This window comes from Ammodytes marinus (assembly GCF_949987685.1).
Source record: "Ammodytes marinus genome assembly, chromosome: 11".
Classification (NCBI taxonomy): Eukaryota; Metazoa; Chordata; class Actinopteri; order Uranoscopiformes; family Ammodytidae; genus Ammodytes; species Ammodytes marinus.
Genome location: NC_137215.1, coordinates 12271988 through 12299289, shown reverse-complemented (window position 1 = coordinate 12299289; position 27302 = coordinate 12271988). Strand labels below are relative to the sequence as shown.

Here is a 27302-nt window from a genome sequence, read left to right as displayed (position 1 = left end):
TGTTATCAGTTGTAAAGGCTATAGGCAGGACTTAATTCATAAAACATCTGAAAAAATCATAAAAATATAAAATTTCAAGTTATAAGAGCAGGATGAATGTGTAATATTACCATATTCACAAACTTATCCTCAATTAACCATGGGATCGAAACATGCTGTTTTCATGGATTTACATTGAGCTGTATTTCTATGTGAATTTCACTATCTGTTATTTGATACACACACAGGCACACATATTCACAAATACATATTTGTTGAAATACACATATACACTACTCTATGCTATTATGAAGAACCCAGACAGGGCATGTTATCTCAAATATTTTATTCATGTAGCCTGCAGTGGCCTAAGTAGCAAGGGAGTGCAAATTTACATTTTAGCCTGTAGTTGAAACACTGGCATATGTGTGAAATTAGCAACAACTAGTAAAAAACACAAAAAATGGAAAATGTCAAGACATTAGTACAAGGAACCAAAAGAATAATAAAAAAATCAGTTTCTCTCATCTTTTGGCAGCAGGGTCAAAAAGTGTGGTTTTAATAGAATTCTGTGTGCCGTACAATGGCCCTTAATGGAGGGCACATTTTAAATCTTAAATAGCAAAAAGAATAGAAATGCATTCAATTCAATATTATTGTTAATTCTTGACATCTATCACAATCTTCTAATCCCACTCAAAAAAATCCAATTTAGACTAATTATTATTTAGCTTTTTACTTTTTGTGTTTTTTCTTTAAAAAATACGAGTGACTTTTTCTAAAACAACTGTAATTTAAAGGGTTAAAATCCTTAAAATAAAGATGAATATGGTTTGTATGGTGAGGACTCGAGTTGAAAAAGAAAGTTATAAAAAAAAATTGTGGAAAAATACATTCATGTTATTTTTATCTACATATCAATTCAAAGTGACATCTTAAGCGCCGAAGGAGGCTGAGTGTGAGTCTTTTTTTAAATCTTAGATATAAAAAAATATAAAAATGCATTCAAATCAATTTCATTGCACATTTTTTACATCTATCACACTCTTACAATCCCCCTCAAAAAAATCCAATTCAGACTAATTATTTAGCTTTTAATTGATATTTTGTGTTTTTCCATTAAAAAAAACGAGTGACTTTTTCTAAAACAACTGTAATTTAAAGGGTTAAAATCCTTAAAATAAAGATGAATATGGTTTGTATGGTGAGGACTCGAGTTGAAAAAGAAAGTTATAAAAAAAAATTGGTGGAAAAATACATTCATGTTATTTTTATCTACATATCAATCCAAAGTGACATCTTAAGCGCCGAAGGAGGCTGAGTGTGAGTCTTTTTTTAAATCTTAGATATAAAAAAATATAAAAATGCATTCAAATCAATTTCATTGCACATTTTTTACAATTATCACACTCATACAATCCCCCTCAAAAAAATCCAATTCAGTCTAATTATTTAGCTTTTAATTGATATTTTGTGTTTTTCCATTAAAAAAAACGAGTGACTTTTTCTAAAACAACTGTAATTTAAAGGGTTAAAATCCTTAAAATAAAGATGAATATGGTTTGTATGGTGAGGACTCGAGTTGAAAAAGAAAGTTATAAAAAAAAATTGGTGGAAAAATACATTCATGTTATTTTTATCTACATATCAATCCAAAGTGACATCTTAAGCGCCGAAGGAGGCAGAGTGTGATTTTTTTTAAGGATGCACTGAAGGCTAGCATTGTTAGCCATATAGCACTGGCGGGGTCATCCCTATGTTCCCATAGCACGATGTTCCCACAGCCGTGTGTTCCTGAAATAGGCGTTTAGGTTCAGACACATCACAGCTGGGTGGTTAGGGTAAGGGGACAGGGAGAGGTTAGAATAGGAGTGAGATCGACACACACACAGACACACACACAGACAATTCTCTATTATATAGTTAGATTACTTAGAAATGTGGGAAAATATTGCTTCGGGAACATAGACACGCTTTGCGCTAGTGTCAAAGGTGGCCAAAAGGCTCTGAAGTGAGCAGCCTCTCAACTGAGTCCCCCCACAACTAGCCTATTTGAAGCTTTTGTTGTTGGTGTGTGAAGGAATACTCCCAAAACATTCACAACAACCTACTATTATTTAGCCTAAATTTTACAAACACAAATATTAAAAAGTTAATTTTTAAAATAGTTTTGTTTTTAATAAAAGTAAGAAAAGGTCGTAGAATGTTTGTGTATGATGTGAATGGTTCTCGATGTAAAAAATTGTAGAAGGCAAAAATCGTTATGAGCAGGTTTGAATTCTTACAAAATCGTCAAACGGGATCAGACAAGAAAATGACGTTGGTGCACCCTAGTTTGATGCTAACGTTATACCCAGTCTTACCTTGACTCTTGGGGTCATCTAAGGAGCCGGCAACATCCTCACAAGAGGCATTATCTGTTGAGATACAGAAGAAAGTGATGCTTCAGCTGTTTTTTAAATTCTGAGGTGACAAAGTTTCACCATCAGTTTCCCACAGCCTAGTTCCACTGAGCACTCTGCACTTTTATATGCGTTTCCACATCAAAAGTTGGGTAGGGTCCCAAAATAAGTGAGTAAGGGTGGAGCTATACACGGCAGTCCGTTGATTGGTCGACAGAATCATTGCCATGTGTAGTCACCTCCTCAACGGTGAAGAGTCTTTGGTTTAGGGAAAAATGTCGGTGCAGAGCTCTTTGTTTATTGTGTGGCGATTCCCTCTTCATTGAATTAATCAGCAGGCTAGACTGTGCCCTGCTGCTACGTAGCTATCGCCATCCAGGATAAACCCAACCTACCAAAAAGATAGTATCGGCGGTGGAAACGCAAGCCAGATCTAGCATTAGCATGCTGACCCGAACCGAAACTGAGCCGCACTGCTCAGTGGAAACGAGTCATACATGTAAATGCTTTACAGTGGCAAAATAATGCAAAACATATCTCTCTACAATCATTCAACCCCATTTAAAAAGGGTCCAATTCTTCATAATGTCTGCTTTTTCCAAATAACCTCACATAAATAAAAAAGGAGTCTCCTGACCTTTGACCTGAAGCCTGAGCTTGGCCCTGCTGTGGCGTGCAGTGGGCAGGGTGAGTGCGGCACAGTCGATGGCGTTGGTGGAGAAGGCCAGCTCCTTCATGCTCCGCCCGCCGCGTCGGCTGCTGACGCTCATGCAGCCGTCTGGGGCCTCAGTACCGTCCAGGTTATCTATACTGCTGGCCCACTGGGCCCCGGGGCCCCCCGCCACCGCCATGGTCTGCAGCAGGTCATTCATGGCTGAATGGGCAGCAGAGGGATAGGAATTAAAGACAGAAACATTGTAATGTTATACATGTAAATCTCTCCTAAAGTCATGGCCCAGACTTTCTAGTCAGAAGAATTGAAATAAATCTTGAGATAATTAGATATTTTTCGTACATTTTAAATCCCTTTACACTACACTAGGGATTCAAAATGGCTCAGATGAAGGTTGCCTACCACAGCTTGCTATAAAGTGCTTACAACTAAAGTGCGACCTCTCTAATCAGTTCCAGTTTTTTTTTTGGTTCACTGTGACTTAATGTGGCAGCCTCATAGAAGACAAGGCTCAACTCCCACAATAGGCAGACGTTTAACTTTAATGAGGCCTTGATCAAAATAACGTTGACGTCTATCACAAAATTTGAGAAGTTGATCTTGAATATCAAAAAAATGTATCAAAAACAAAGCTTTTGAAACTTGAGGCACATGCAGATATACTGTATATATATTTTTTTTTAAGTCATTCAAAATATTAAAACAATGTGCATAAAGATGGCAGCTGCATGGTTTGGCTGAGATTGACTGGGAAGCAATGGACAACCGATACGTTTTAGGTTTGGGTGATAAATCACCCTAGAGGCCACTGTCTCTATGCACTTTGTCTACTGAGTTGTATGCAACGGAAGAGAAGCATGAAGGCATGCAGAGCTGCTCCGAGCAGCAGCAGCAGCTGTACACAAAAGATCGGAACAAGGCAAGTCCATGTCAGCAGAATAAGATCTGAAATGCAGCACACTGACAGAGGAGGAGAGACAGAGAGAAAAAAAGAGACAGAGAGAGTGAGTGAGGGCTCCATTTTAGATCCTCCATGGTGAGTGTGAGTGGCGGTGATCAGGCGTTTTTTTTGTCATGCTGTAATTAAAGATGGAAGCAAACACACCACAGTTGCATGAAAGGCAAACCCTCAGTTGTACACACACACACACACACACACACACACACACACACACACACACACACACACACACACACACACACACACACACACACACACACACACACACACACACACACACACACACACACACACACACACACACACACACACACACACACACACACACACACACACACACACACACACACACACACACACACAGCCTTTTATTCAACATACACAAAGTGAAACCACAGAGCACATGACAATGCTGCCCATTTAAGTTGCCAGTTGCATAGTGACTCCAACAATCACTAAAAACAAAAGAAAAGCTTTGACAGATGTCACCTTGAACTAAGATGGCAATCAAACCACATCACTCTACAACAAACAGATCTACAAGAAGAGAACATTTCTACTGTGTTACGTTTTCGTGAGGTTAGTCCTGAACCCAAATTCATTGTCATTAAAACATCTTTGCTTAAAAGACAAGTTAGTGAGATTTGTGTTATTCATTCATCTGCTAAGAGTGAGGACAAAGTGACACTACACTGGTGAAAGGTAGGAGTAGATAATCTACAGGAGTAAGCGGAGGCGGCAGACCCACGGAGGGCAAGTGGGTGGGGGATAACTAGGAAGAAATACAGGTCACTGATGTCACCAGACGCAGCGTGGGGGTACGATGACTGTGCAACACATGTTTAAACTTGAATCATGACTGTTAGGCCTGAGCAGGATTTTTAAGAGGTGTGACTGAAACTTGAAACTGCAACTGTTCGCACACACCCCCACCCCACACTGCAGCCAGCCATCATCAGTGACTGTGCCTTCTTTGTTTCTCCTAGTGTGACAATGAGGGGGGGGGGGAACAGGAGGCGGACGAAGGCTAGCGTGGCAGCTAACGGAGATCTTACACATGGAGCGCCGGTAGATGGCTTTGGCCTTGTCTTTGTCCTTGGATCTGTTCCTCATGAAAGGCAATCTTTTTATAGCTGTCAAGAGCGCAGCCAGAAACAGACAGACAGACCGACAGACAGACAGGGGGAGAGAGAGCGACAGAACAAGCCCGAGGGAGGTGGAGGTAAAGAAAAAACAAAAAGAAAAAAAAGAGGGCAGAACAGAGGGATGTGGTTAATGTTTTAACAGAGAGAGCCAGGGGAGAGAGACAGCTGAGCCCCTGGACACTCAACTGGTCAACAGGCAACAATGCAATAGACACAACCACTACATTATATTGACTCAAAGGGATTGGTCATCATCTTTACAACGCTTACTTGATCAAGTGTATTCTATATTTTATTATAAATATGTAGGAATAGACTTCCTTTTCAATACTGTTCTTTCAAACATATTAGCAATAAGTTAATCGAGCTGTTAACTATTTCTCTAAACAAACATACTGGTGTATTGTATTGTGATGCTCATAAAAGGTTTATGTACTTTTGTATCTCTTTATCTATCCCAGAGAGAAAGAGATTGTGTTCAGCCACACTGAATTTGAATAGCATGGCTAAAAAATAAACATTTATTTCACAGTTCTAATTTCTAAATTAAATACTTTTGAATGGACTGAAATGCCTCCCAAAGAGCTCTTCAATAAAAACCTGGCTAATATTTTTAAGGGGCAGATTTATGTACAAAGGACATGTTATGCAAAAATATACAAAAATGTAAACGCACTATGCATACAGACACACGCACACACACACACACACACACACACACACACACACACACACACACAAACACTCTCTCTCATGTTAATGGTCATGAGTTGTATTCTGCAGCCAATTTTAAAACTTTACATAACACCACAACTGTCGGCACATTACCACACCTAAATGAAACACAGAGGATGTAGAATATTAAATGGTGCAATCGGGAGAGTGAGAAGGTCAAGGAAAGGGTATCAGCAGTGATTTCATAGATATAACTTCCTATTTTCATATTAGACTCGGTAATGTCTTTGGCACATGTCTTAATGTTTTTTAATGAAGACGGTATCCCTGTAAATAATTTGTTCATGTTTTTTTTTATTTCTCTTATAGTGTTAACTGCTTTACTGCTACAACTTTACAGTTAAATCATGAACAAACCTACTTGTTTATTGGAACATGTTAACCTTCTGACTACCCATGTACAAGCTTTATTATTGTTTCCATATCTTCTTTGACGACCAGTATTTGAACACATCTTACATTGACTGGAAGTCAGCCACAACACATTGCACCTTTTAATAACTTTTGATGCTACGCTAGAGGGCGTGTCTCGGTTATTTACAGGTGAGCTGCACAGATCAGAAGAGTAACATAACTGTAAAATAGTTATAAGAGCCTTAGACCTGATGGAGGAGAAGTTAAGAGTGAACTGGACCTGTGCTTTTCAGTATTTGAACGACATGAGATGCGCTTGATTCATGTCGATACCTGAACACTGTTAAAAGAAGAAGACTTAGCACAATTCTTATAATATTCTTGGATGAACAAATGACAGTTGAAAATAAAAAAGCAAACAGAATTTAATTTGGTAGTTGGGAGCTCCCTTTGGAAACAATCAGTTTTATAGCACTTTATTCTTTATTACTTATAGTACTTCTGTCATCTGTTGGGTTTAAATGTCACTAAATACATAAACAAATATAATATTCTTAGGACTGAAATTAAGTGTCAAACTGTTGTGGTATTTACCAGTACTTCCAGTACTATTTTACAATTGCATAAGGGTGCAGAAAAGAAGCGCATCCTCTGTTGTTTCAAACAAAAGATATTCGTGTCTATTTCTAACCAGGTCCCAGGTTCAAAGTCAACCTTGTGGTGCTGTGCAGCTCAACCGTGACCTCTAGGAGAGCTGAGTGACACAGACAATGGACTCACAGAAACATGCGCTGATAGACGCAATAGTCGGGTCACAAACCCCGCCCACCCTCCCCCTCTGACGCATACCATTGGAGGAACCCTGCCCTTCGGCATGGGGCTGCTGCCCTCTCCTCCCTTCGCCGAGAGAGAAATAAAGAAGCAGTTAAGGCAGGAAAGACCCATTCAACCACTGCACTGGTGCACAATCGTACAAACTTACATACACACACACACACACACACACACACACACACACAAACATACACACACACACACACACACACACACACACACACACCAAGTACAAATTTGTATTGTGACTTTGTGGGTACTTCAGAATCTAATTATGTGTGAGTGAAAGATTATCCAGCATCAAATAGCACTAGCTGGCAACTGATTTTGTAAATGCTTTCTTTATATACGTATGTATGTTTTTGTCCACTTGTCTAGCAAGCAGTATTTGATCACAGATACTTTAACAGTGCATCATTTGGTAGTGGAAGTACAGCATGGGTTTGTATGGGAAATTTGTCTGCACATTTATCTTGACCACACCCAAATTCCCTCCGATGGTGGTTTAAAACGGTTAACTACATCTACAGTATATGTGTGTATGTGCTGTAGGTGTTTTGGCTTTGTACTCACTGCTGCTCCTCTTTTGCATGAGTGTGTCGTCCAGGGAGTTGGAGCCAGAGCCTATGGAGGAGCTGTCCTGACTGTCCGGGGGAAAGGACAGGAAGCCGTCGCCCATCTCAGAGCGAGAGGGAGTGAGCGTCAGGGAGCGCTGCCTCTCACGGCTCCTGGGCTTGATCAGCTTCTTCATCTTCAACGTGATCCAGTTGCCGCGTCTGCAAGAAACGAGTGATGAGGCGGAAAGAGAGACAAAGAGACTATCAGAAATGAAAGGACAGGATAAAAGGAAAATGTACACAACTTAATCAAATCTCGATTGTTTTTAGGGTCAGGGTTTGTCATATATATATATTTTTTATTTTTATGAAGTAATTAGACAAAGTTACTATTCACCTGCGTGGAGGTGAGGGGTCGTAGAACTTGTACTGGTCCATGATCTTCTCTTCCAGCTTCTCTTTCTGTCTCCTCAGCTCATTCAGCTTGTCTCTGATGGGTGAACAAATGAGAGAACCATTAAGAGAGACAGGAGTGAAAATGCACAAACAATCCTAAAAAAGCAACCAATTTCTGCAGCATTTTAACATGTTTTTACATGTATGTTCTTTGCTCTACGTGGAACAGGTCCTTGCTCTCCATGGTCTGCTCCAGCAGTGTGCGGTTCTGTAGCATCAGAGTCTGGATCTGGTCCAATAGGTGACGGTTCTCCTCCTCCAGGTTTCCTTTCAACTGGCTCAACAACTGACACACACACACACACACACACACACACACACACACACACACACACACACACACACACACACACACACACACACACACACACACACACACACACACACACACACACACACACACACACACACACACACACACACACACACACACACACACACACACACACACACACACACAGCAACATTAAAGAGATGCTAAGACACCTTCCTCAACAACAAATACAAAAACGTAAGAGGGATCAACCATCTCCGACACAGCTGGCTTCACAAGTCGTCTTAACTTTTATGATGTACATTAAAAATATGTAAAAGGAGCCGGTGGGATTTAAAACGGGAGACCAAAACCCAGAGAGAAAAGATTGCGTCTCCTCACCTCACACTGGTTGGTGAGCTTGGTGGAGGTGATGTCCAGCTGCTGGTACTGCTCCTTCAGTTTAGAGAACTCGGCCTCCAGCTTGGTTTGATCCAGCTTGGCGTTGTTCAGCTGTGTCTTCACGCTCTTGTGGTCCACCTGGAGATTCTCGTTGTCCCTCAACAGCTGACGATAGCTGGTGTTCAGTCTGAGAGGAGAGAGTTGATGGACACATGTGCGTGTGAAAGGAGAACAAGAGATTTGTAAAGGTTAAGTCACTTTATTAACGTCTTATTAGTTTGCAGATTGATTAAGATACAAAGATTGATCGAGGTTGAGCTGACCTGTCGTTTTCCTCTTTGTACTGTTTGCACTGGTCGGCTGTGGCTTGGTGCGTTTGGTTCTCCAGTGCCATTTTCTCCTGCTGCTCCTTCAGATTTTTCTCCAGTTCCTCCAGTTCCCCTTTCCTCTGCAGGAGCTGTTTGTACCTTCATGCAAAAAAAAACACACACAAATTACAAACCGTTAAATGAGTTCCATGAAGAAAGATTGAAGTTCAACAGGAAGGAATATTAATCTCACATATTGTTTTCACTATCCCAGGGGGTCTACAGTTTCCTCAAGTTTTTCAGCATTGCTGCTTTATTATTGTTTAATATTGCCTGAAGAAGAGACAATGTACAAATGAAGGTCAGAGAAGTCGTGAGTGAAAACGGCCATTCTAGACTGGTCAAGACAACTAGAGACTTTAAGTCATTGGAAAGCTATGTCGATCCAGTATGGGATGGTGAGCGCGAAAATTTATTTTTCTTAAGGTTTTGAACAAAGAGATAGTTTTCCCCCTGTTTTGACATCTGTCTCAAAGAGTTCTCCAGTACTTTATATATGGAGAAAATTCGATATGGAATTTAATTTTTTTTTAAATAGTCGTGAATAAGACTGGAACTGTAATTATACTGTAGCATGATGTGCCCATATATCCCATGCTCACTTGTCCTCCAGGTCCCTGTGTTGCTGCTCCAGGCTCTTGTGGTTGGTCTTCAGCCCCCCGTGTTTCCCGATCAGGGCTTCGTACTCTGAGGCCTGCCTCTCGTGCAGCGCCGCCAGCTTCTCGTGGTCGCGCAGAAGCAACTCGTAGGTGGACCTCAGCTCCTCCTTGTCCCTCAGGGCTCCCTCTCGCTCTCCCTCCACGCTGCTCTGCTGGCTCTGCATGTGGGCGTTCTGGGCCATGAGGGCCGCACTCTGAGAACTAAGGGTGGAGTTCTCTACCTGATAATAATAACAATGTTGACATTGGAGAAGGAGACAGAAGTATGTTTTAAAATCAAGGCTTATGGGAGAATTTGTGAGAGGAGATAGGGGGCAGACAAGAAGAGGAAAGTGTGAAGGAAGGAAGGAAGCATTAAGCACATTCTCAACATTCTATGTGATCTTTGAGCAGCCCAGAGCCCCTCAAGTCATTATTGGACACAATAGGTCAAGTAAGCAGATGTTATTGCATTGTTTGTCTATAGGGGGCACTGTGTCTTTCTTGGGTCTGTTCTCCAGCTTTGCTGTAAGCTCCATTGCCATAGCACCAGCAGGGACATTTTTTTTTTACATGTTTCCTTTGTGGTCACTGTGGTTTCCTAGACTAAATAATCTCTCGTCAATCATGACCAGTGTGTGTATTCACACTCTGAGAAAAACACACACACACACACACACACACACACACACACACACACACGGTCCAGGTGCTGACACGCTTTCCGTACCTTTAAATAAAAACTGCTTTTTACCTCCAGTAAACACACAGACACCCACCTGTATACATATGTTCTCGCAAACACACAACGCAAACAGATCAAGAGACAAACCCCCACAGAGACAGCTACAAGCTACTCTATGGTCAGTGTAAATCCTGTCACCAATAAGTAGGGTTTGAATTGGTGCCAAACAGGGAGAACAAGTCTAAATCCAGGCAGCTAAGCAGCCTGTCGAGGCAACTGTACAAACAGAGAAATGATGAAAGAAGAGGCTTTTAATTGTGTGTGTTTAACTCTGTTACTGTATTATATACAGCATCATACAATGTAAGGGGAAGCATTGGCTTCAATCTGAGTTTATCATGACCAATGTAAACTCATACTTTATCATAATTATATCATTTATACATCAGCTTTCAGAGGTTTTTCTTCATTCAAATCCAGGGTAAAAAAGAGATTTTTTTAATACATTTTCCTATTGGGACTGTGTTAGATTTCAGTTGTACACTACTAAACTGGTAGATTGGTTGGTCTGTAAGAAAGCAGTCATCCCTTGCCTACTGGACACTGTATAGTATAGTAGGATTACCTGCAGCTTGGCGTTCTGCGTCTGGAGCGACGTATTGTTCTCCTGTAGAGAAGCAGTCTGCCTCTGCACGGCCACTATCTGAGCCTGCAGGTTGGAGCTTTGTGTTTCCAGCTGTTTGAGCTGGCTCCTCAGGGCCGCCTTCTCAGCCTGCAGCGTGGCATTCTGGGATGAAAAAACACACATTATAAAAAGACTTGATTTGTGAATCAAGCACAAACTCACCATTTACTGCATATAAGAAAATATCACATGTGCTAACTTACGTTCCTCTCCACCTCAATGAGTCGGTCTTTGACTTTGAGCAGTTCCCTGGTGGTTTCATGACTCTCTTTCTCCCATTTATTCACAGCCTGGGGGTCATCCCCTCCTCTAGGGGGCGAGCTCTGCACCATCCTCTCCTCCTCCTCCCTCTGACGCAGGGCCTCGTAGTTTTTCTTCACCTGAAGAGGGACACACCGGTCAACACATAAACTTGAGCAGTTGTTTGGGACAACACAATAAAAGTCTCCAACACAAATATCAATTAAATCAAAGATGTCTAATAATGTTCCGCGCTTGACTGAAGTATTACTAAATGAGGAATACAGATTACACGAATACAAGTATAAAATGTCATGTATTACTCTAAAGTAAGTAAGTACAAGACGAGATCTGTTACAGTTTCACAGCTGAAATCAACCCACAGGTGACTCAACAAAACAAACGCCTCCCTAAGGAAAGCAGACATCCTGCACTCCACCTCTTCCACAGACTCCCACTGCCCTCATGAATAGATAAACAGGTTGCTAGGAGTGGAATAGTTGATGAATAAATAATGTGTCGGCCTTAAAAAACCATCAGTGTTTTCCAGTGTTTCTAGTGTTTTTAGACTGCTGCGGATACATTTAAGAACACGCTATTCTCAAGTGGACGGGCCGGGAGATGGGTGTTTTTGTGAGTGTGAATTGAGGTCGCCTCTATTGTGGTTAAGCTAAGAAATCTATCGTGGTTGAGTTAAGAAGCTGTACAGTAACACATCCGAAATGCACAATCCGTGTGTGTGTGTGTGTGTGTGTGTGTGTGTGTGTTACTGACCGTCTTCAGCTCCTGGCGAAGTTGCTGGTTGAGGTTTGATGATTCCTGCAGTCTGGCCTCCAGGGCGGCGATTTTCTCCTCTTTAATCTCCAAAGATGATTTCAGAGTCGACTCCAGCTTGGTTTCCAGGAGCTTAAACCTGAAAATAAACAAAAGTTATCATCTGTGTGTGTGTGTGTGTGTGTGTGTGTGTGTGTGTGTGTGTGTGTGTATGTGTGTTTTCCATTTTAGGCTTTAATCACATATTTTTTATCCTAATAAAATCTAATGTTATCGTCATAGCCACAGAGTAGCGAGAATAAATGACTTCCTGAGTGTAGCAGGTGGGAGGAGATATCATCAGAAATCTCCCAGAGGATGTGTCTCCACTACACTCAGATTAATTTAAAGTTCAACACCTGATTCAAAAAATGGGCCACTGGGCTGATTTATTTGGAATCCCAACAGCACTGATCACTTAAAATGAATGATTCTGATCCTTAGATGATAATTGTAATCTGTAAAGTGTGAGTGAGTGAGTGAGTGAGTGAGTGAGTGAGTGAGTGAGTGAGTGAGTGAGTGAGTGAGTGAGTGAGTGAGTGAGTGAGTGAGTGAGTGAGAATGTGAGTCAGATGATGGTACCTGTCATCAGAGCTCTCGTCATGCAGCAGCCTTTCCTTGTTGATTCCAATCTTCTCCAGCTCATGGGTCAGTTTCTCCAGATCATTGTTTATCTGCTGTGTCCGTAGCTTCTCACTCACAAGCTCCTACACACACACACACACACACACACACGTTATATGCTTTGGTTTCTAGGATTATCAATAAATAGAGTTCCATCAATAATCCGTTGAATTAACAACAACCTTAATTAAATGAATGTCCACTAAAGCAGAATTTAGTAGAACAAAACTAACATGCTTTTCATTTGAGTTTTTTTTTTTTTTTTTCGAGGGGGCCTTCATGACTGAATTCATTCAGCTTCACATATTTCCAGATGTATCTATTGTAATCCTTGGCTGGCCCTGGAAGTATCACCCCCTAGACCTGGTTGGCACATGACTCACATGAGGGGCTACAGTATATCCTTACCTCTCGGAGTGTGATGAGGGTCTTCTTTTCTATGGCGGCCTGTTTGGTCAGCTCCTTGTTCTCCCTCTCCAGGTCTCTGACTCTGGTGCAGGAGTCCCTGAAGAAGATCATCTCCTTGCCCATGGTGCGGTTCTCTTTCTCCAGGGAGGAGATGCGCTGGTTGCTGTCGTCCAGCTTGGAGTCGCGGATCTCAGCCTGCTGCCTCAGCCGCTTGTTCTCCTTCTCCAGAAGCTTCTTGTCTTTCTCTAGCACCGAGCTTTCCTGCTCCAGGGTCTTGTTCTAAAAGGAGTGGGTGGGAGTGGGAGGGGGGAGGGGGGGTCAGATTACGGCACATAACGGTTAAAACATCATTTCATCATGACATTTACTTTTAGTCTTAACGCCTTGTGAAATTCATGCTTGGCTAAAAAGTGGACACAGATTAACAAAAAAATCTAATATTTTGCGAAAAAATAATCCTGGGATAAATCAACGTTGCCGGGTAACATGTTGTAATTTTGTCGGAGCTAAAAAAGAGTGGCTGTGCTACTCCAAGCGCCAAATAAAACATTTTCACATTTGTTTATTAAATATACAAGATGATTTAGACTGCTGTATCACAAACCCTGATCTCAGTCGGCCTAAACTACTTTATTTTTATTTTTTTTACCAATCTGATTGACCTCATTCTGCCAGGAAGAATCAGTTCATCCCCCTGGAAAAAAGTAACTGAAACTATGTCAGTAAAACGACTACAGCTATCCCACTTGATTTTAGGCTCCAGAGAAGAGTGTGTGGGGACACTATTGTGGCCAAACTTTCTACAAATGTGTCTCTCAATACGTAAATGATTTATAAACCAATCTGTAGAACGCATTGTTACAATAACAAATAAATGAACTTTTTGCTTATACCTCCTGTTCCAGCTGTTCCAGGCGTTTGCTGGAGATCTTGAGCTCCTCCAGGTTGCGTGTGATGGTTTGATTCTCTGTCTCCACATCTTGCAGCTCTGCCTCCAGCTGCTGGATCTTCTTGCTGCTGTTCTCCAAAGCCTTCTGCAGGCGCTGGTTCTCTGTATCTAGGCCCTGGTTACTCACCTGGGAGAGATAAAGGCCAGATTAGGATATTAAAAGCTTTCCGTGAACTAGTTTGGACGCTCCCTCCCCCCACTACATGCCATATCCCCTGCCACTTACATGGAACAATAGGGATTTGAGATGTCACTTATTTCTCCTTTAATGTATCCTTATTGTAAAAGTGTCAACCGACAAGTCTCACCTCCAATCTCTCGGTTTTCTTGGAGGAGGCTTTGAGCAGTTCCAGGCTTCTCTTCAGATGGCTCCTCTCACTCTCCAGCTCCCTGTTCTCTGCCTCCAGTTGAGCGGCCTTGCCCCCGGCCATGCGGAGGCTCTCCGCAGAGCGCCGCAGCTGCAGGTTCTCATCCTCTAGAGCAGAGTTCTCCTTCTCCAGAGCCTCCAGCTGGAAGGACATGTTCTGAAGAGAGTCAAGCTTCTTCTTCAGACGCCGGCCCTCTGCCTCTAGCTCCGTGTTCTCCTTCTCCAACGAAAACACCTACACATACATAAACACACACATCAGTAATGGATGAATATGCTATTTATTTTTTGAAATCCAGTTAGAGGGTTTTTTACTGGGAGTTTTTTCTGAGTCGAGCTAAGGGTCTAAGGGCAGAGGGTGTCATACTGTACGTACGGAATGTGAAGCTCACAGAGGCAAATGTGTATTTGTGATATTGGGCAAAACAAATAAAGCTGATTTGATTTTGGCACCAAGCTGTTTTTATGTGCAATATTTCATCAATGCAATAATTTAACTGTTAACATCAACTGGTCACTCACAATTATTATTACAGCACAGTTACAGTATTATTGATATTGTATACATATTGTATCATATACTCCAGTTGCTTCCAGTACATTGTGTACATATTGTAGAACAATATTCATACTTATTTACTTCTCATTCTAATACATTAGTACTATTGTTAGAACCTCTTGGCTATGCCTTGTGGAGTACTACATACGTATGTTTCCATTCTTTCCCCACGGGGATCAATAAAGTATTTTTGATTCTAATTCTTGATAGCAACATAAATCTGTCTACTTTATTATATTCTGCCGGCAGCGCTTTCAATGTATTCTTACATGATGCTTTATTATTATTATTTTTTTAATTAACTCAGTTTATCTTCCGGTCTTAGATACAGATAGTCAAAGATTTTGACACGAATAATAACATAATTAAAGTGAAAAATCCTAGCTACAGAGGCTGGTAATACTGGTAAAAAATGTGGGTATTCTACTCTGATTTGATTTAAATAACAAGATACCGAATACAAACATTGCTCATATTAAACATTTAGAATAATATGTATCTTTCAAGTTACTGCTACATTTATTAAAAGAATAAATAATATTTCACATCAAATCTGATAACATGAAACAAAGGCTACTGTTATGCCCCCTATAGTGTAAATATAAAAAATTTAAATGTTCAACATAATTCTGTGTATTACAGTTAATCATTATCTCTATAAAAGGGCATAACATTAACACCACAATAAAACAACAAGGTACAGTAAGTACACTTCCTTCTAACATCCTAATGGTAATAAATATAATACTTACGGACAAATAGTGTCCAAGGCAACAACGCAGAAGAAAATGATGCAGCAGTGGTAGCCACAATACAGTGGCAGTCTGCACTGCACTGCAGCAAACCATTTAATTCTGATGGAAATTTCTCGAAACTGAAACTACTGCTGCTAAATAACCCACAGGGGGCATTGTAGTAAACAGAATTCTGTCAAAAAGTTTAACATTTTATATTTACTCCATAGAGGGCATAAATGCTACTGAAGTTTAACCATATGGGCTGGAAACTGACACTGACTGACCAACTGAGCATACAGAAACAGAAACATCTTACAATACAGACTAAGCTAGGGGAAAAATGAACCAGACCTTTTCACAGGTGATTCCAAGGCTGGCAACTTTCTTCTGAAGGCTGTCCTTGTCCCTTTCCAGCTTCTGCAACTGAATCTCCAACTCCTCCGCTCTCTCACCTTTCTCTTTCGTCACTTCAAGCTCCTTACCTGCATACAACAACAAAACAAAGATTTAAAAAAAAAAGACAACAAACACTTTTACAAACCAAAAAAGGATAGATAGAGGAAAACCTACACCCACACTTATTGCAGTGAAGCTCAGAAACTATTTAAAACACCATGCAGGGTCACTCACGTAGTTGTTTTCTTTCAAACTCCATCTTATTGAGCTTGGCAGCAGTCTCGCAGATGGACTCGTGGAGAATGCGATTCTCTTGCTCTACGTCCTTGACCCGGGCCTCAGCTCCCACCTGAGAGCGCTGACGCAGGGACGACACCGTCTGACTCAGGTGTTTGTTCTCCTGCTCCAGACCCTTCATCTGGAAAACACACTTCACAGTTTCAATGATAAGCTAAAGGGGTCATATGCTTAATATAAGTGGCTGACTGTTTGTTGGTTTAGGGCTGTATCAACTGATTTTTGGGAGACAGATATTTAAAAAAAATTAAATGAAAGATTTGGGAAATAAACAGGAAAGTCTGCCAGTTTCTACTTCAAATGTTCTAGTTTAATTAGACCAAATAAAATGTATGTTTTTTTGGACAGAGCCGATTCGGATACCAGAGCTCTTTCTCTTGATTATCATCATTATTGTTGTTGTTGGTATTGTGTTATGTTACATGAAGCTGAAGCAAACCACACAGCATTTCTTATTAAAAGAGCAAAACATTTATTAAAAAAAACATCAAATTGAAATGTTTTCCAAAGTCATTTATTTTTAATGTTGAATTAATCTTATAATAATAATAACTCAATATATAATAACTCAATTGATCTGTGGAACAACATGTGGGCTATAAACTGAGAATTGCATTTTTCCATAGTCATTACTCACAAAATCACCAGACTATGGAATATAGATCAGTGTATGGAGTGAATTACGGCTGTATCAGCGTCAGATATTGGATTGGATTAGCCCCATCTCAAATGTTGGTCCATTTTGGACTGACATTGCTTTAGTTTGATATCATTATTATTTATTGTTTTACAACCAACTGGTTCTAATTGCCCACAATAAACTGTGAGTACAACATTGTGTGTGTTCTCAGCCACTGTAGCTCATCAAAGCCAGATTATGCAAATCAGCAGGTTAAACTAATCAAAGGTGTCAGATTTAGGTGTAACACCTTTCCAATCCCTGCAGACAAACACACCCCGTTTCCACTTGGCATTAACATCTGACTTTTGTAATCGGATCACATGAATAAAGCTCTAACTAGCCTACAGGTGAAAACACTCTCAAGACGCATTGAGATCGGATCACAAAAACCACATTCGGAGGTGGTTTACGTCCGTTGTGACCATTGTGTCCGCATTCATTTGGTAGTGGGAACACCAATGTGGTTTTTATCCACATTAGGGACCTCCTACTCAACTGCCGCCCCCTGCCTGAGCGGAAATACGTTGAAACTGCAAGGCAACGACTTCCTGTTCTTATCTGCTTAAGAATAAAAGTCAACTCGTGTTTGGCTAGTAACAGGCTTTTAATGTGAAGGTGCACAGGAAATATTCTGTTCGCATATGCAGTATCTTAACTGCATACAGAAAGCCGTGTAGGCTACTGGTGGTGGTGACAAGAGTGTAGCAGACGTTAGAAAAGCCGCCCGGCAAACATACATCTTTCACCAGCCAAAGAGGCGTAATAACTTACTCGCCTAAGAGTTTTTCTTTGATATCCTATCTATGATATTTCCCGCATTTGGCGAGTGTTAATGTAGAGCCCTCTAAGCAGTGTTGTGCATCGCTCCTCCTTGTCTAAATGAGACAGTAGCCTATCTCATCAACCTAGACTTGTAATTATCTTCGCACGTAATACATTTTAATAGCAAATGCGATTAAAACTGTGGCACTGTACAGCCATGTATGTTTACTTGTTTGAACCCCACCGGTTAAAAACAGCAATGCAAACGGAAATGATGTGTGTTTTAAATACAGCGCGGGTAAATGGAATCGGATCACAAGTAGACAAAGAAGTCACATTTGAAAATACAAGTGGGAACACACGGACTGAGAGCTGGCATGGTGCGACTGCATCTGGGCCACTGAGTGTAAGAAATCTGGGTAGTCGATAAAACATAGCAATTGTTCCACTTAATTTTTTCTTTTTAGCCAGTGCAAATCAATTGCACAAAGATTGCGCCTCGGGGATAACTTAGTAAACTACACAGCTCAGTCATGTTATTTTCTCTGGAACAAGAATCAATGAAACTTTTGTAGAGTGAGAGCGTGTATGACGCACAAGGTCTGAATGTGTGTGTGTATTTGACATTATACTTGTCTAGTACACAAACTGCAACATTAACTTCATCTTAAAGCACACGAATGCTTGTTGTGATTATAATAAATTCTGAGAAAAGTCCACCTGTTACTTTATACTGTATAAAATACAGTCTATAATGTGGCAATCAGAAACAAAGGCACAGATGATACTGATGGTGAAAATCAAGAAAAAGTGTTGGTTGATTTAAAATGATGACCATCTGGTTTTTGGATAAACTTTCAAAATGAAATTGGTGTGTGTGTGTATCTGGTATACGTGTACCTGTCTCTCTGAGTTTTCTCTGAGCGTTTCCAGGGTCTGCTCCAGTAAAGCCTTCTCCTTCATCAGGTCTGTGCTAAGGGACTCGGCACTGCGAAGCGACTCTTTGTCTGCCGTCATTTCGCTCCCCAGCTCCTCCAACTGTGAACAATGATTTAATATTTTTTTTAAGTGTTGTGTTACCTTTTATTTGCCATTCCTGAACACACAGGAACAATGCCTATTTATTAACCTGAAGTAAGAAAAGAAAAGGACTTCTAGGATTTCTATTCTAGCACAATAACATATGAATTCAAGCTATTTCAATGACCCATATTTATTTATGTCTGATTCCAGAACCCTTTTTTTCCCTCTCAAATTCACAAACTATCCAGGATTTCATGGGACTATTGGGAACCATGGATACCCTGCAATTCCCAGTCACAAAGACGATGGTGCATTTAATAATACATGAAACAAACACAGAATACACCCAACTCATTACATCACTTCTCTGCAGTAAATGATGTACAAGTCAACATACACATTAAATAAGGCTCTTTCGTTTTTTTTTGCGTCAAACCAGCAGCTGCAGTCACATTTGAATGTGTTTTGGCTCTAGACTTCAAGTCACTAAATACATTTCTTACTTTGGATTTTGTCTTTGAGAGAGAAAAACCAAATTCTCATGCGTATTATTCAGAAGGCGCAGAGAGAGGCTTATGTTTCTGGAAATAGCTGAGAGACCTCTTAGTGAGGGGCGTTCGAGTGTCAAAGACTGGGGAAGAGAAGGCAATGCAGGGCTGTCTGGATTTACAGCTTTGCTTTCATCCTCACATCCACCCCTCTCTCCCCCTCTCTCAATACTCTCTCCTTCTTTCTCTTTTCTTTTTATTTCTCACTGGCTGAGAAGGCCTACAGAAACGTTTTAGGGTGATATATTATGGAGGAGTGCTGGTCCAATATGCTAATCTTGGTGTTGGACCCTGATGAGGGGCAAGAAAATTAAACTGCATTACAAACTGAGGCTTTTAAGTGCATTCAGACGGAAACAGAGCTGTAGATCTCTCCATACTATACCTGAATACTGATGCATCTCTCATGCTCACTACAAGAGTCACAAAAAGGAAACAATACAAATCCTAACCTATTGACCAACTTCAGAAAAAACCCCTTTACTACACAAGCCCATTGCTTACTTTCTGGTTCAGCCTCTGGTTCTCCTGGCTGAATTTGGACAGTTTTGACACGGTGCCCTCACTGGCTGACCCTCTGAGCTCCTCCACAGTCTTCAGAAGGGTCTGGTTGTCCTTCTCCAGCTTCAACAGGCGGCTCGACGTCAGCTCATTCACTTCCTCGCCCAGAGACTTCTGAGGGGCTGAGGAAATGACAGGGAGAAAATGTAAATAATACAGACATTCTGTTGAGATTTTTCGGTTAAAAATTTAGACAGAATTTACAATTAAGAAAAAAACTATGAATATTATACATGTATACAAATCTAGGTTTTAACTTTGCAGGTCTTTAAGCTTTTAAAATGCTATTTTGACAGAGACACACACACACACACACAAGAGAACAAACAAATAAACAAAGTCTTTATCCAGATCCCTGGCTAGTTAAACCTCTAAACAGCTTACAAATCTTAATGCACAGATTAGCCTCCAGGAGCCACTGAATATTAATTACAGGTCTTATCCAAGTGGAAAGAAAACTCAGTGGAGGCTGGCAATTGTAGAAGTGCCAAAGGGAGAATGACGCCAGGGCCAAGAGCCAACGATCCAAGCCAGGTCTGTGGCCCTTTTCCCCTTTCCGTCTGGTCAACTCAGGTGAACTGTCAGGTGCAATTTCAGCTAGACATCACATTCTTTCCTTTCTTTAACCCTCCCTCCCCTGTACTACTTGTTATTGTTCTCTGCTTTTCTGAAAAGATGTCTAGCTCTTCTTACCTTCGGTCAGGTCTGGGGTCTTGGACAGTTGCTCCAGCTCCCAGCCCAGGTGCAGGGACTCATCCATGCTTTGTTTCTGGGCCATCTCAAGCACAAGGTTCTCCTCCATCAGCTCCTCCATGCGCTTACGGTCCATGTCCCGCTCCTGCAGATAACACAGAGAGAGAGAGTCATAGGTAGTCTTTGGAGATACACAAATGCTGAAAAACAAGACTGCTAAATTGACCCTGTTACCCTTAACTCTGTTTTGTCTTTTACCCCTTCATCAAATCCTGATTTTTGAATTCAACCCCAACAGATCCATAAATCCGTTTATCTCACCATCTCCAGATCATGGATCTTGGACTTGATCTGCAGGTTCTCCTTCTCCAGGAGATGCAGTTTGTCAGAGCGATTCCGTCCTGTATCCAGCTGCTCCTCCAACATGGCCTTTGTCTCCAACAGGATCTGGTTGTCCTCCTTCAGCTCCTACAGACACCACCACATCACCAGAGAATACAAGTTAAACAACTATTTTTTTTTTGTTGCATTTTTTCTAATGTTTTAGCATTTGTGTTAATATCTTGTCCGTCTCTTCAAAAGCAGTTAAGCTGACCCTTTAATGTGTGCTTTTGTCTTCAAGACAACTGAGGTATTAAAAAAAAAGCATACTCATATGGATTTAAGGGTTTCAAATAACTGATACAATTCACTTGTCTAGAATATTATATTGACTTGGACATGCCGTTTATATAAAAATGGTGGCGGTATCTATGCAATGTGAGCAAACAGTTGAAAATACCTCAATATTTATTAAAAAATAAACTCCTACTGCTGTTAGGGCTTAACTCAAACACACATCATGAGCTGCATCATGATTTGAGAACTTGTGGATCTCACATATTGATCACATGCTGCTGTTCAACTAATATTAAATCAATCGCAAGTGCCCTTGACGTCAGTTACATGATACTCAAGTATCCCAAGGGTGTCATTTGACAAACACCATAATCTTGGCTTAAATTGATGATCAGTGTCTGTGTCTGTGGGTGTCTGTGCACGTGCATGACGTGTGTGCGTGTGTGAGCAGTTTTGTACCTCAACTCTGGCCTTGTAGAACTCAATGTCGTGGAGTTTCTCCTTGTATCTGATCAGTTCGCTCTCCAGTTTGTCGACGCGCATGGCTTTCTCTCTGAGTGCGTCCAGCTCGTCACGGTATGCCCGAGCTGACCTGGCGTCTGACACCAACTGGTAGCTCTGCAGGGAGTTGACAGGTAAATATAAAGCATGAATAGGTGCAATTAAGTCAAAGTACTCACAAAATCACAACAGCAAATCTACAATAAGGAATGGCATAAAGGAGGATTAATCCAGCTATACCATTGTGAATCCCAGTGGGTTTACTGTAGCAACTACTAGAACAACTAACAGTCAAAGTATTTAGTTACCTAATCCGTAAAGAACAAAAGCGGAGACAGACAGACAGACAGACAGACAGACACACACACACACACCTTTAAAGCACCAAACCAAAGGCCATGTCTTGCTAGGCTAAAGATAGCTGATTAAAGCCTGGGAGCGATACAATGTGCTTAGAAAGAGGAGGGAGCAGCAGGTAAGGCAGAGATAAAGTCATATGTAAAATGTTTGTATGTTGTGTGCATGTAAGTGTGTGACTGTGTGAATTACCTCTTGCTGGAGTTTCTTGAGCTCCACTTCCATGTTCTCCAGCTCCTGCCTGGTGTCCAAAAGCTGCTCACTCTTCTCCTCACTGAAAAAGAGACAAGGGGAGGGAGAAAAGTTAAAGTATTTAAGTTAGATGAGCGTAGCATTTTGTTGGTTATTTGGCATGTTTCAGACAAAATATTTCTATCAATCATGCAAGAGGCACTGAAGTAATACTGCAAGCTCTTGAGTTTTTAGCATTGGTTTCAACCAAGTTACAAAGTCAGAGTGTAGAGGGAACTTAAATATTTAAAGCAATCCTGCTTCACTACTTGGGGATCATAGAGTTTGTATTTCTACAGAAGTGAGTGCGATATATTTAAAAATAAATAATAACTGTTCGCATTGACACATAAACTAGGGAAAATCACATCAATAGTCCTTTGTAGGCAAGTTATAGAACTCTGCCACTCGCATGTTTTTTTTCAATCAACCCACTTAGTAAAAATAGTATTTCTTTGTGTGCTGTGTTTCGGTGGTGGACACAATGTCTTTCCTGGGTTTTGCCTTGAATTCAGTAACTAATAAACAATACCAACACTCGTATACGTCACATAACACACAGTGAAAAACAGAGAGGGGAAAGAAAACTTAACAACGTATAAAGAAAAGGACACTACACTGTGACTCCTTTGGGAGTAAACGCATGCAAATCCTGCCCCTGAGGCTCAAACCCCTCATCTATTCTGGAGAAACTGCTTCCACAGTGGTACAAAAAACATAAATAAATGTCTAATTCTTTCACCCTCAATGGTAGGTTCTCGCTATCTGCTATCCAACACTCTCCTGTATCAATTGTTTAAGTCACAGCGAAACAGAGCAGCCTGACATGTGTTGTCCATGTGAGTTTGTGTGTGCATGCAAATTATTCCGGCTCTCGCCATGGAGGGAGAATATGTCACAGTGCTTTGAAGGAAAACGACTGCATTCCTGAGATGCTATACTGTGTGTGTGTGTGTGTGTGTGTGTGTGTGTGTGTGTGTGTGTGTGTGTGTGTGTGCATGAAACCGCGCTTTACTGAACATCTGATAGTCTGTTTGATTACAGCTCTCTGGAGTCTTGCGGTGCATCTCAAAAAAGGCAAAAAAAAGGGAACATCTTTATTTTCTTGCTCTCCCATTAATCTCCTCCTTCCTCCCACATGCCAGCGTTATTTGGGAAGTTGGAGTTGATAAGTGGGCTGGATGTTCCTTCACCCACTGCTGTTTCCGTTTCATCAGTTAACCTCCTTCCAACCTCCTGTAATCCCCTCCCCACAACTGTCTGTCCCCCAAATCAAACAAACACCTGTCAGGTCTCGCATGGCAGATTATTTTAGGGCTCATATTATGGATGCAGCTGGCTCTGCTGCTTATGTTAATGGCCTAAAATGCATTGCATGTGCGCAAGCACAGACACAGACACTTTTACGCTACATTTGAAAAGCCAAGAAATGAAGGCAAGTGCTATTCTTATTCTAATACATGTCTAACTGGTATAATCCTTATCATAAAGGGGGAGTCAGCAATTCTGTAGAATGCTTTTTTTCAACACACACACACACACACAGTACAGACAGGTAACCGATCGTGAGGAGATAGTCGCTGCTTTTGACTAAAAGTGATTTTGACAACAATTATTCTTCAGAGTTGCAGACTCCGCTTTTAATATTTCCATAACCTTAGCGACTATATAATAAACAAATAAGGTATAGATTGCATTACTCCTGTGGAAACAGTAATTGGTGGAAGTGGATTACATTATAGCTGCCAGGTTTAAAATGCAAAAAAATGTCTATCAGTCCAGAACAAAATGTTAACTTTGGTTGTAACCAAGTGGGCCTACAGCACAACAACAGCACATTCCTGCGTTGCATCTCACTGAGTTAGAAATTGTAGTAAATGATCTACTGACAACCAAGTTGTATTGGTTGGTTGATCTACAACTCAGTATGACTTCAGTAAATGGGTGATGATTTGTGAATGCTGCAGTTCGCTTTCTCAATTCTCAGTGTATGGATATAATCGGATATAATGTTTGAAAAGAGGTTTCAGTTGTCAGTTTATTAGGTAGACAAGCTAAATATACTTACAATTAATACAACAGCATTGTATTAATTCTACCTTCATGATGGTGTTAATGTACTGTAGTTTGTGGTGCTGTTGAATTTGCAGGGAGATGTTTCTGTTATACAGACTACCCTGATTGATATAAATGGGCTGGACAAAATAATATGACCACCTAGCACAGAAGCACAAAACTGCAGCTTTCAAATTGACCATAAAGATCTCTTTGGAACAGTTTTTTAATTTTTTTAAACTAACCCTAACCTTCATGAGAGAGGATTTTGTTTGAACAAAAGTGGTTATTAAACTTAACTTAAAAGATGTATGAAAAAAGTAGCTCTAAATAGTACTCTAAATGTGTTTCCTAGTTATAAACATATTGTCTTTCCTAGCTTAAACGGCGAGAAGTAAGAGGAGCCAAGACACATTGTTTTAACATAAACATTAACAAACAGACCACTGTGGGAACACTAAAGCATACCCCCCGGCTCTGACCTGGTCTCTTTCAGAGACTCTTTCACACACACACACACACACACACACACACACACACACACACACACACACACACACACACACACACACACACACACACACACACACACACACACACACACACACACACACACACACACACACACACACACACACACACACACACACACACACACACACACACACACACACACACACACACACACACACACACACACACACACACACACACACACACACACACACACACACACACACACACGTAAGACCAAACAGTAGACACACACACATCTACATTTGTATGCAGAGACAACACTATATGTGCAAGCACATGCTCCCAGACACAACACCACACACGCACACACACACACACACTCCTCTTCTGCCTCAGAGAATGAACAGCATCATGTGACCAGACTGCGTCAGAACAGAAGACTTAAAGCCCATTTTGTTCCTCGTCTGTGATAAAAAGGTATCGTCATGTGAACGGCCACGCACCACAGCAACAAGTAAACAGCACCATAGAAACCAACAAACAACATTTTTCATTGGCTTGTCGGCCTTATTTAGGTCTACTGAAGTGGTCATCATAATGTAGGTCAGGGAAGTATAATGGGGATGTCTACAGTGATGAATGTCAGAGCTTTTCAGCACGACAAGCACAATGACTGAGTTTAGAGAGAGGCTTCTTCATGTGGCCAAACAGAAAGCGACATGCACTCCATCAGTTCTGGGTAACAACCACTTGTTCAACCGACACTGCTTATTTGCATTTAGCCCACACACATGCTATTGTCAGTTTGAAAAAAGACAGAACAATATCTTCTGCAAAATACAGGTAAATGACACATCATTCAAACATAGCCCAAGGCTTTTCTAAACCTTTGGAGTTTGAATACATGTTCCACTTTTACAAGGGGTTATTCTTACAGGCAGCATTACACGACAGAGTCTGCAATCAAAATTCATTTTGTTTTAATACAATTATATTTGCCAACAACTTTAAATGGAAGATGATACTGGTGTGTTTGTTTTTCTGCATTCATTCAAGGTGAGGAATTGACTTCTAGTCTGAAAAATCTGATCCACTCAAGAGTGCAAATAATTCCCCTGAAGTTAGGAACAACACATTTGTCTGGCTCTTTTAGGACCATGTAGTCAGTATTAACACTGACTACCTGACGCCAGCCAGTCTGTTGAGTGAGATGTTATTTTTGTGCAACATTTACTTCCTCTTGTCAGGAGGTGTTCATTTTCTTCTAACTGATCTGCTTTGACCATTAGGCCTTTGTCTGGAAAGGTTTGATAGCACTTTAAAAAAGGAAACTCCATTATTCATAGGCAGAATTTAAAAGGCCTCACAAAAGGTTTGTGAGAGAAGGTTTAAGTTGTGTGTGTGTGTGTGTGTGTGTGTGTGTGTGTGTGTGTGTGTGTGTGTGTGTGTGTGTGTGTGTGTGTGTGTGTGTGTGTGTGTGTGTGTGTGTGTGTGTGTGTGTGTGTGTGTGTGTGTGTGTGTGTGTGTGTGTGTGTGTGTGTGTGTGTGTGTGTGTGTGTGTGTGTGTGTGTGTGTGGTGCAGTGCGACATCACAGAAGCCTGGTTTAATGTGAGTAATAAAAATGCAGGGAGGAAATGGACTGCTGGTGTCTATGCCTCTCTGCCTCTCTCTCTGCAATGTTACTGTTATTCTTTCAGCATCATGTTTGTGGCTTGATTGTAGTCAATGATACAATTACCATGGCGGGCAGACAACTAACAGGGTACACACATAGTGAGTGTCCATTAGCACTATGAATAACCAAAGAGGACACAAACAGTCCAAGCGCAAATTTTCCAATCCAATGCAATAACATTACCAAAGATAGGTTGACCCTGTGGCTTAAAGTATAAGATGACCTGCAACATCTCTGGTTACATCAAGATTTTGTTGCATTCGTCTCTTATTTCCTGTCATCTCTCAGTTATCGCCATCTCATAAAGGCATATATTAACAACTGTGTCAAAAAGATTAAAGTACAATGATAAGTCCTAATATTAGGACCTCCATAAAAACAATTCAAATTTACAAATGAAGAACTCAAAATTATTCAAGTTCATGATGAAGGAATTTCATATCCTGTGTGTAAACTTTATTTTCCATATCAGAGTTCTCAACGTCTGATGATGTTAGAACACATCATCAGACACATTCGCACTTGTCATCACCAGGAAGTAGCCGATGACGACCAGAGATTGTTAGTTCCCAGTTCAGATCAAAACCAATGACGGTAAACA

At 40.8% G+C, this 27302-nt stretch overlaps 1 protein-coding gene across 4 annotated transcripts in view; it reads right to left on the bottom strand.

Annotated features, from left to right (window-relative positions):
• Window positions 1–27302, bottom strand: part of ccdc88ab (coiled-coil domain containing 88Ab) — a 73920-nt gene that overhangs the window by 9101 nt on the left and 37517 nt on the right. For 3 of the 4 annotated variants that reach the window (XM_080036668.1, XM_080036665.1, XM_080036667.1), the window contains 24 exons: window positions 22455–22536; window positions 21864–22022; window positions 21108–21254; window positions 20787–20931; window positions 20037–20215; window positions 18862–18999; window positions 16455–16638; window positions 16176–16306; window positions 14470–14763; window positions 14106–14288; window positions 13213–13491; window positions 12763–12887; window positions 12142–12280; window positions 11331–11507; window positions 11068–11229; window positions 9722–9999; window positions 9075–9218; window positions 8752–8938; window positions 8237–8382; window positions 8038–8130; window positions 7657–7859; window positions 5071–5148; window positions 3019–3255; window positions 2343–2396 (listed from right to left, as the gene is read on the bottom strand). In XM_080036668.1, the coding sequence (XP_079892794.1) occupies window positions 2343–2396; window positions 3019–3255; window positions 5071–5148; window positions 7657–7859; window positions 8038–8130; window positions 8237–8382; window positions 8752–8938; window positions 9075–9218; window positions 9722–9999; window positions 11068–11229; window positions 11331–11507; window positions 12142–12280; window positions 12763–12887; window positions 13213–13491; window positions 14106–14288; window positions 14470–14763; window positions 16176–16306; window positions 16455–16638; window positions 18862–18999; window positions 20037–20215; window positions 20787–20931; window positions 21108–21254; window positions 21864–22022; window positions 22455–22536 (3944 nt within the window). The remainder of the gene's footprint in view (window positions 1–2342; window positions 2397–3018; window positions 3256–5070; window positions 5149–7656; window positions 7860–8037; window positions 8131–8236; window positions 8383–8751; window positions 8939–9074; window positions 9219–9721; window positions 10000–11067; window positions 11230–11330; window positions 11508–12141; window positions 12281–12762; window positions 12888–13212; window positions 13492–14105; window positions 14289–14469; window positions 14764–16175; window positions 16307–16454; window positions 16639–18861; window positions 19000–20036; window positions 20216–20786; window positions 20932–21107; window positions 21255–21863; window positions 22023–22454; window positions 22537–27302) is intronic. The other variant, XM_080036666.1, reaches the window with a different exon arrangement.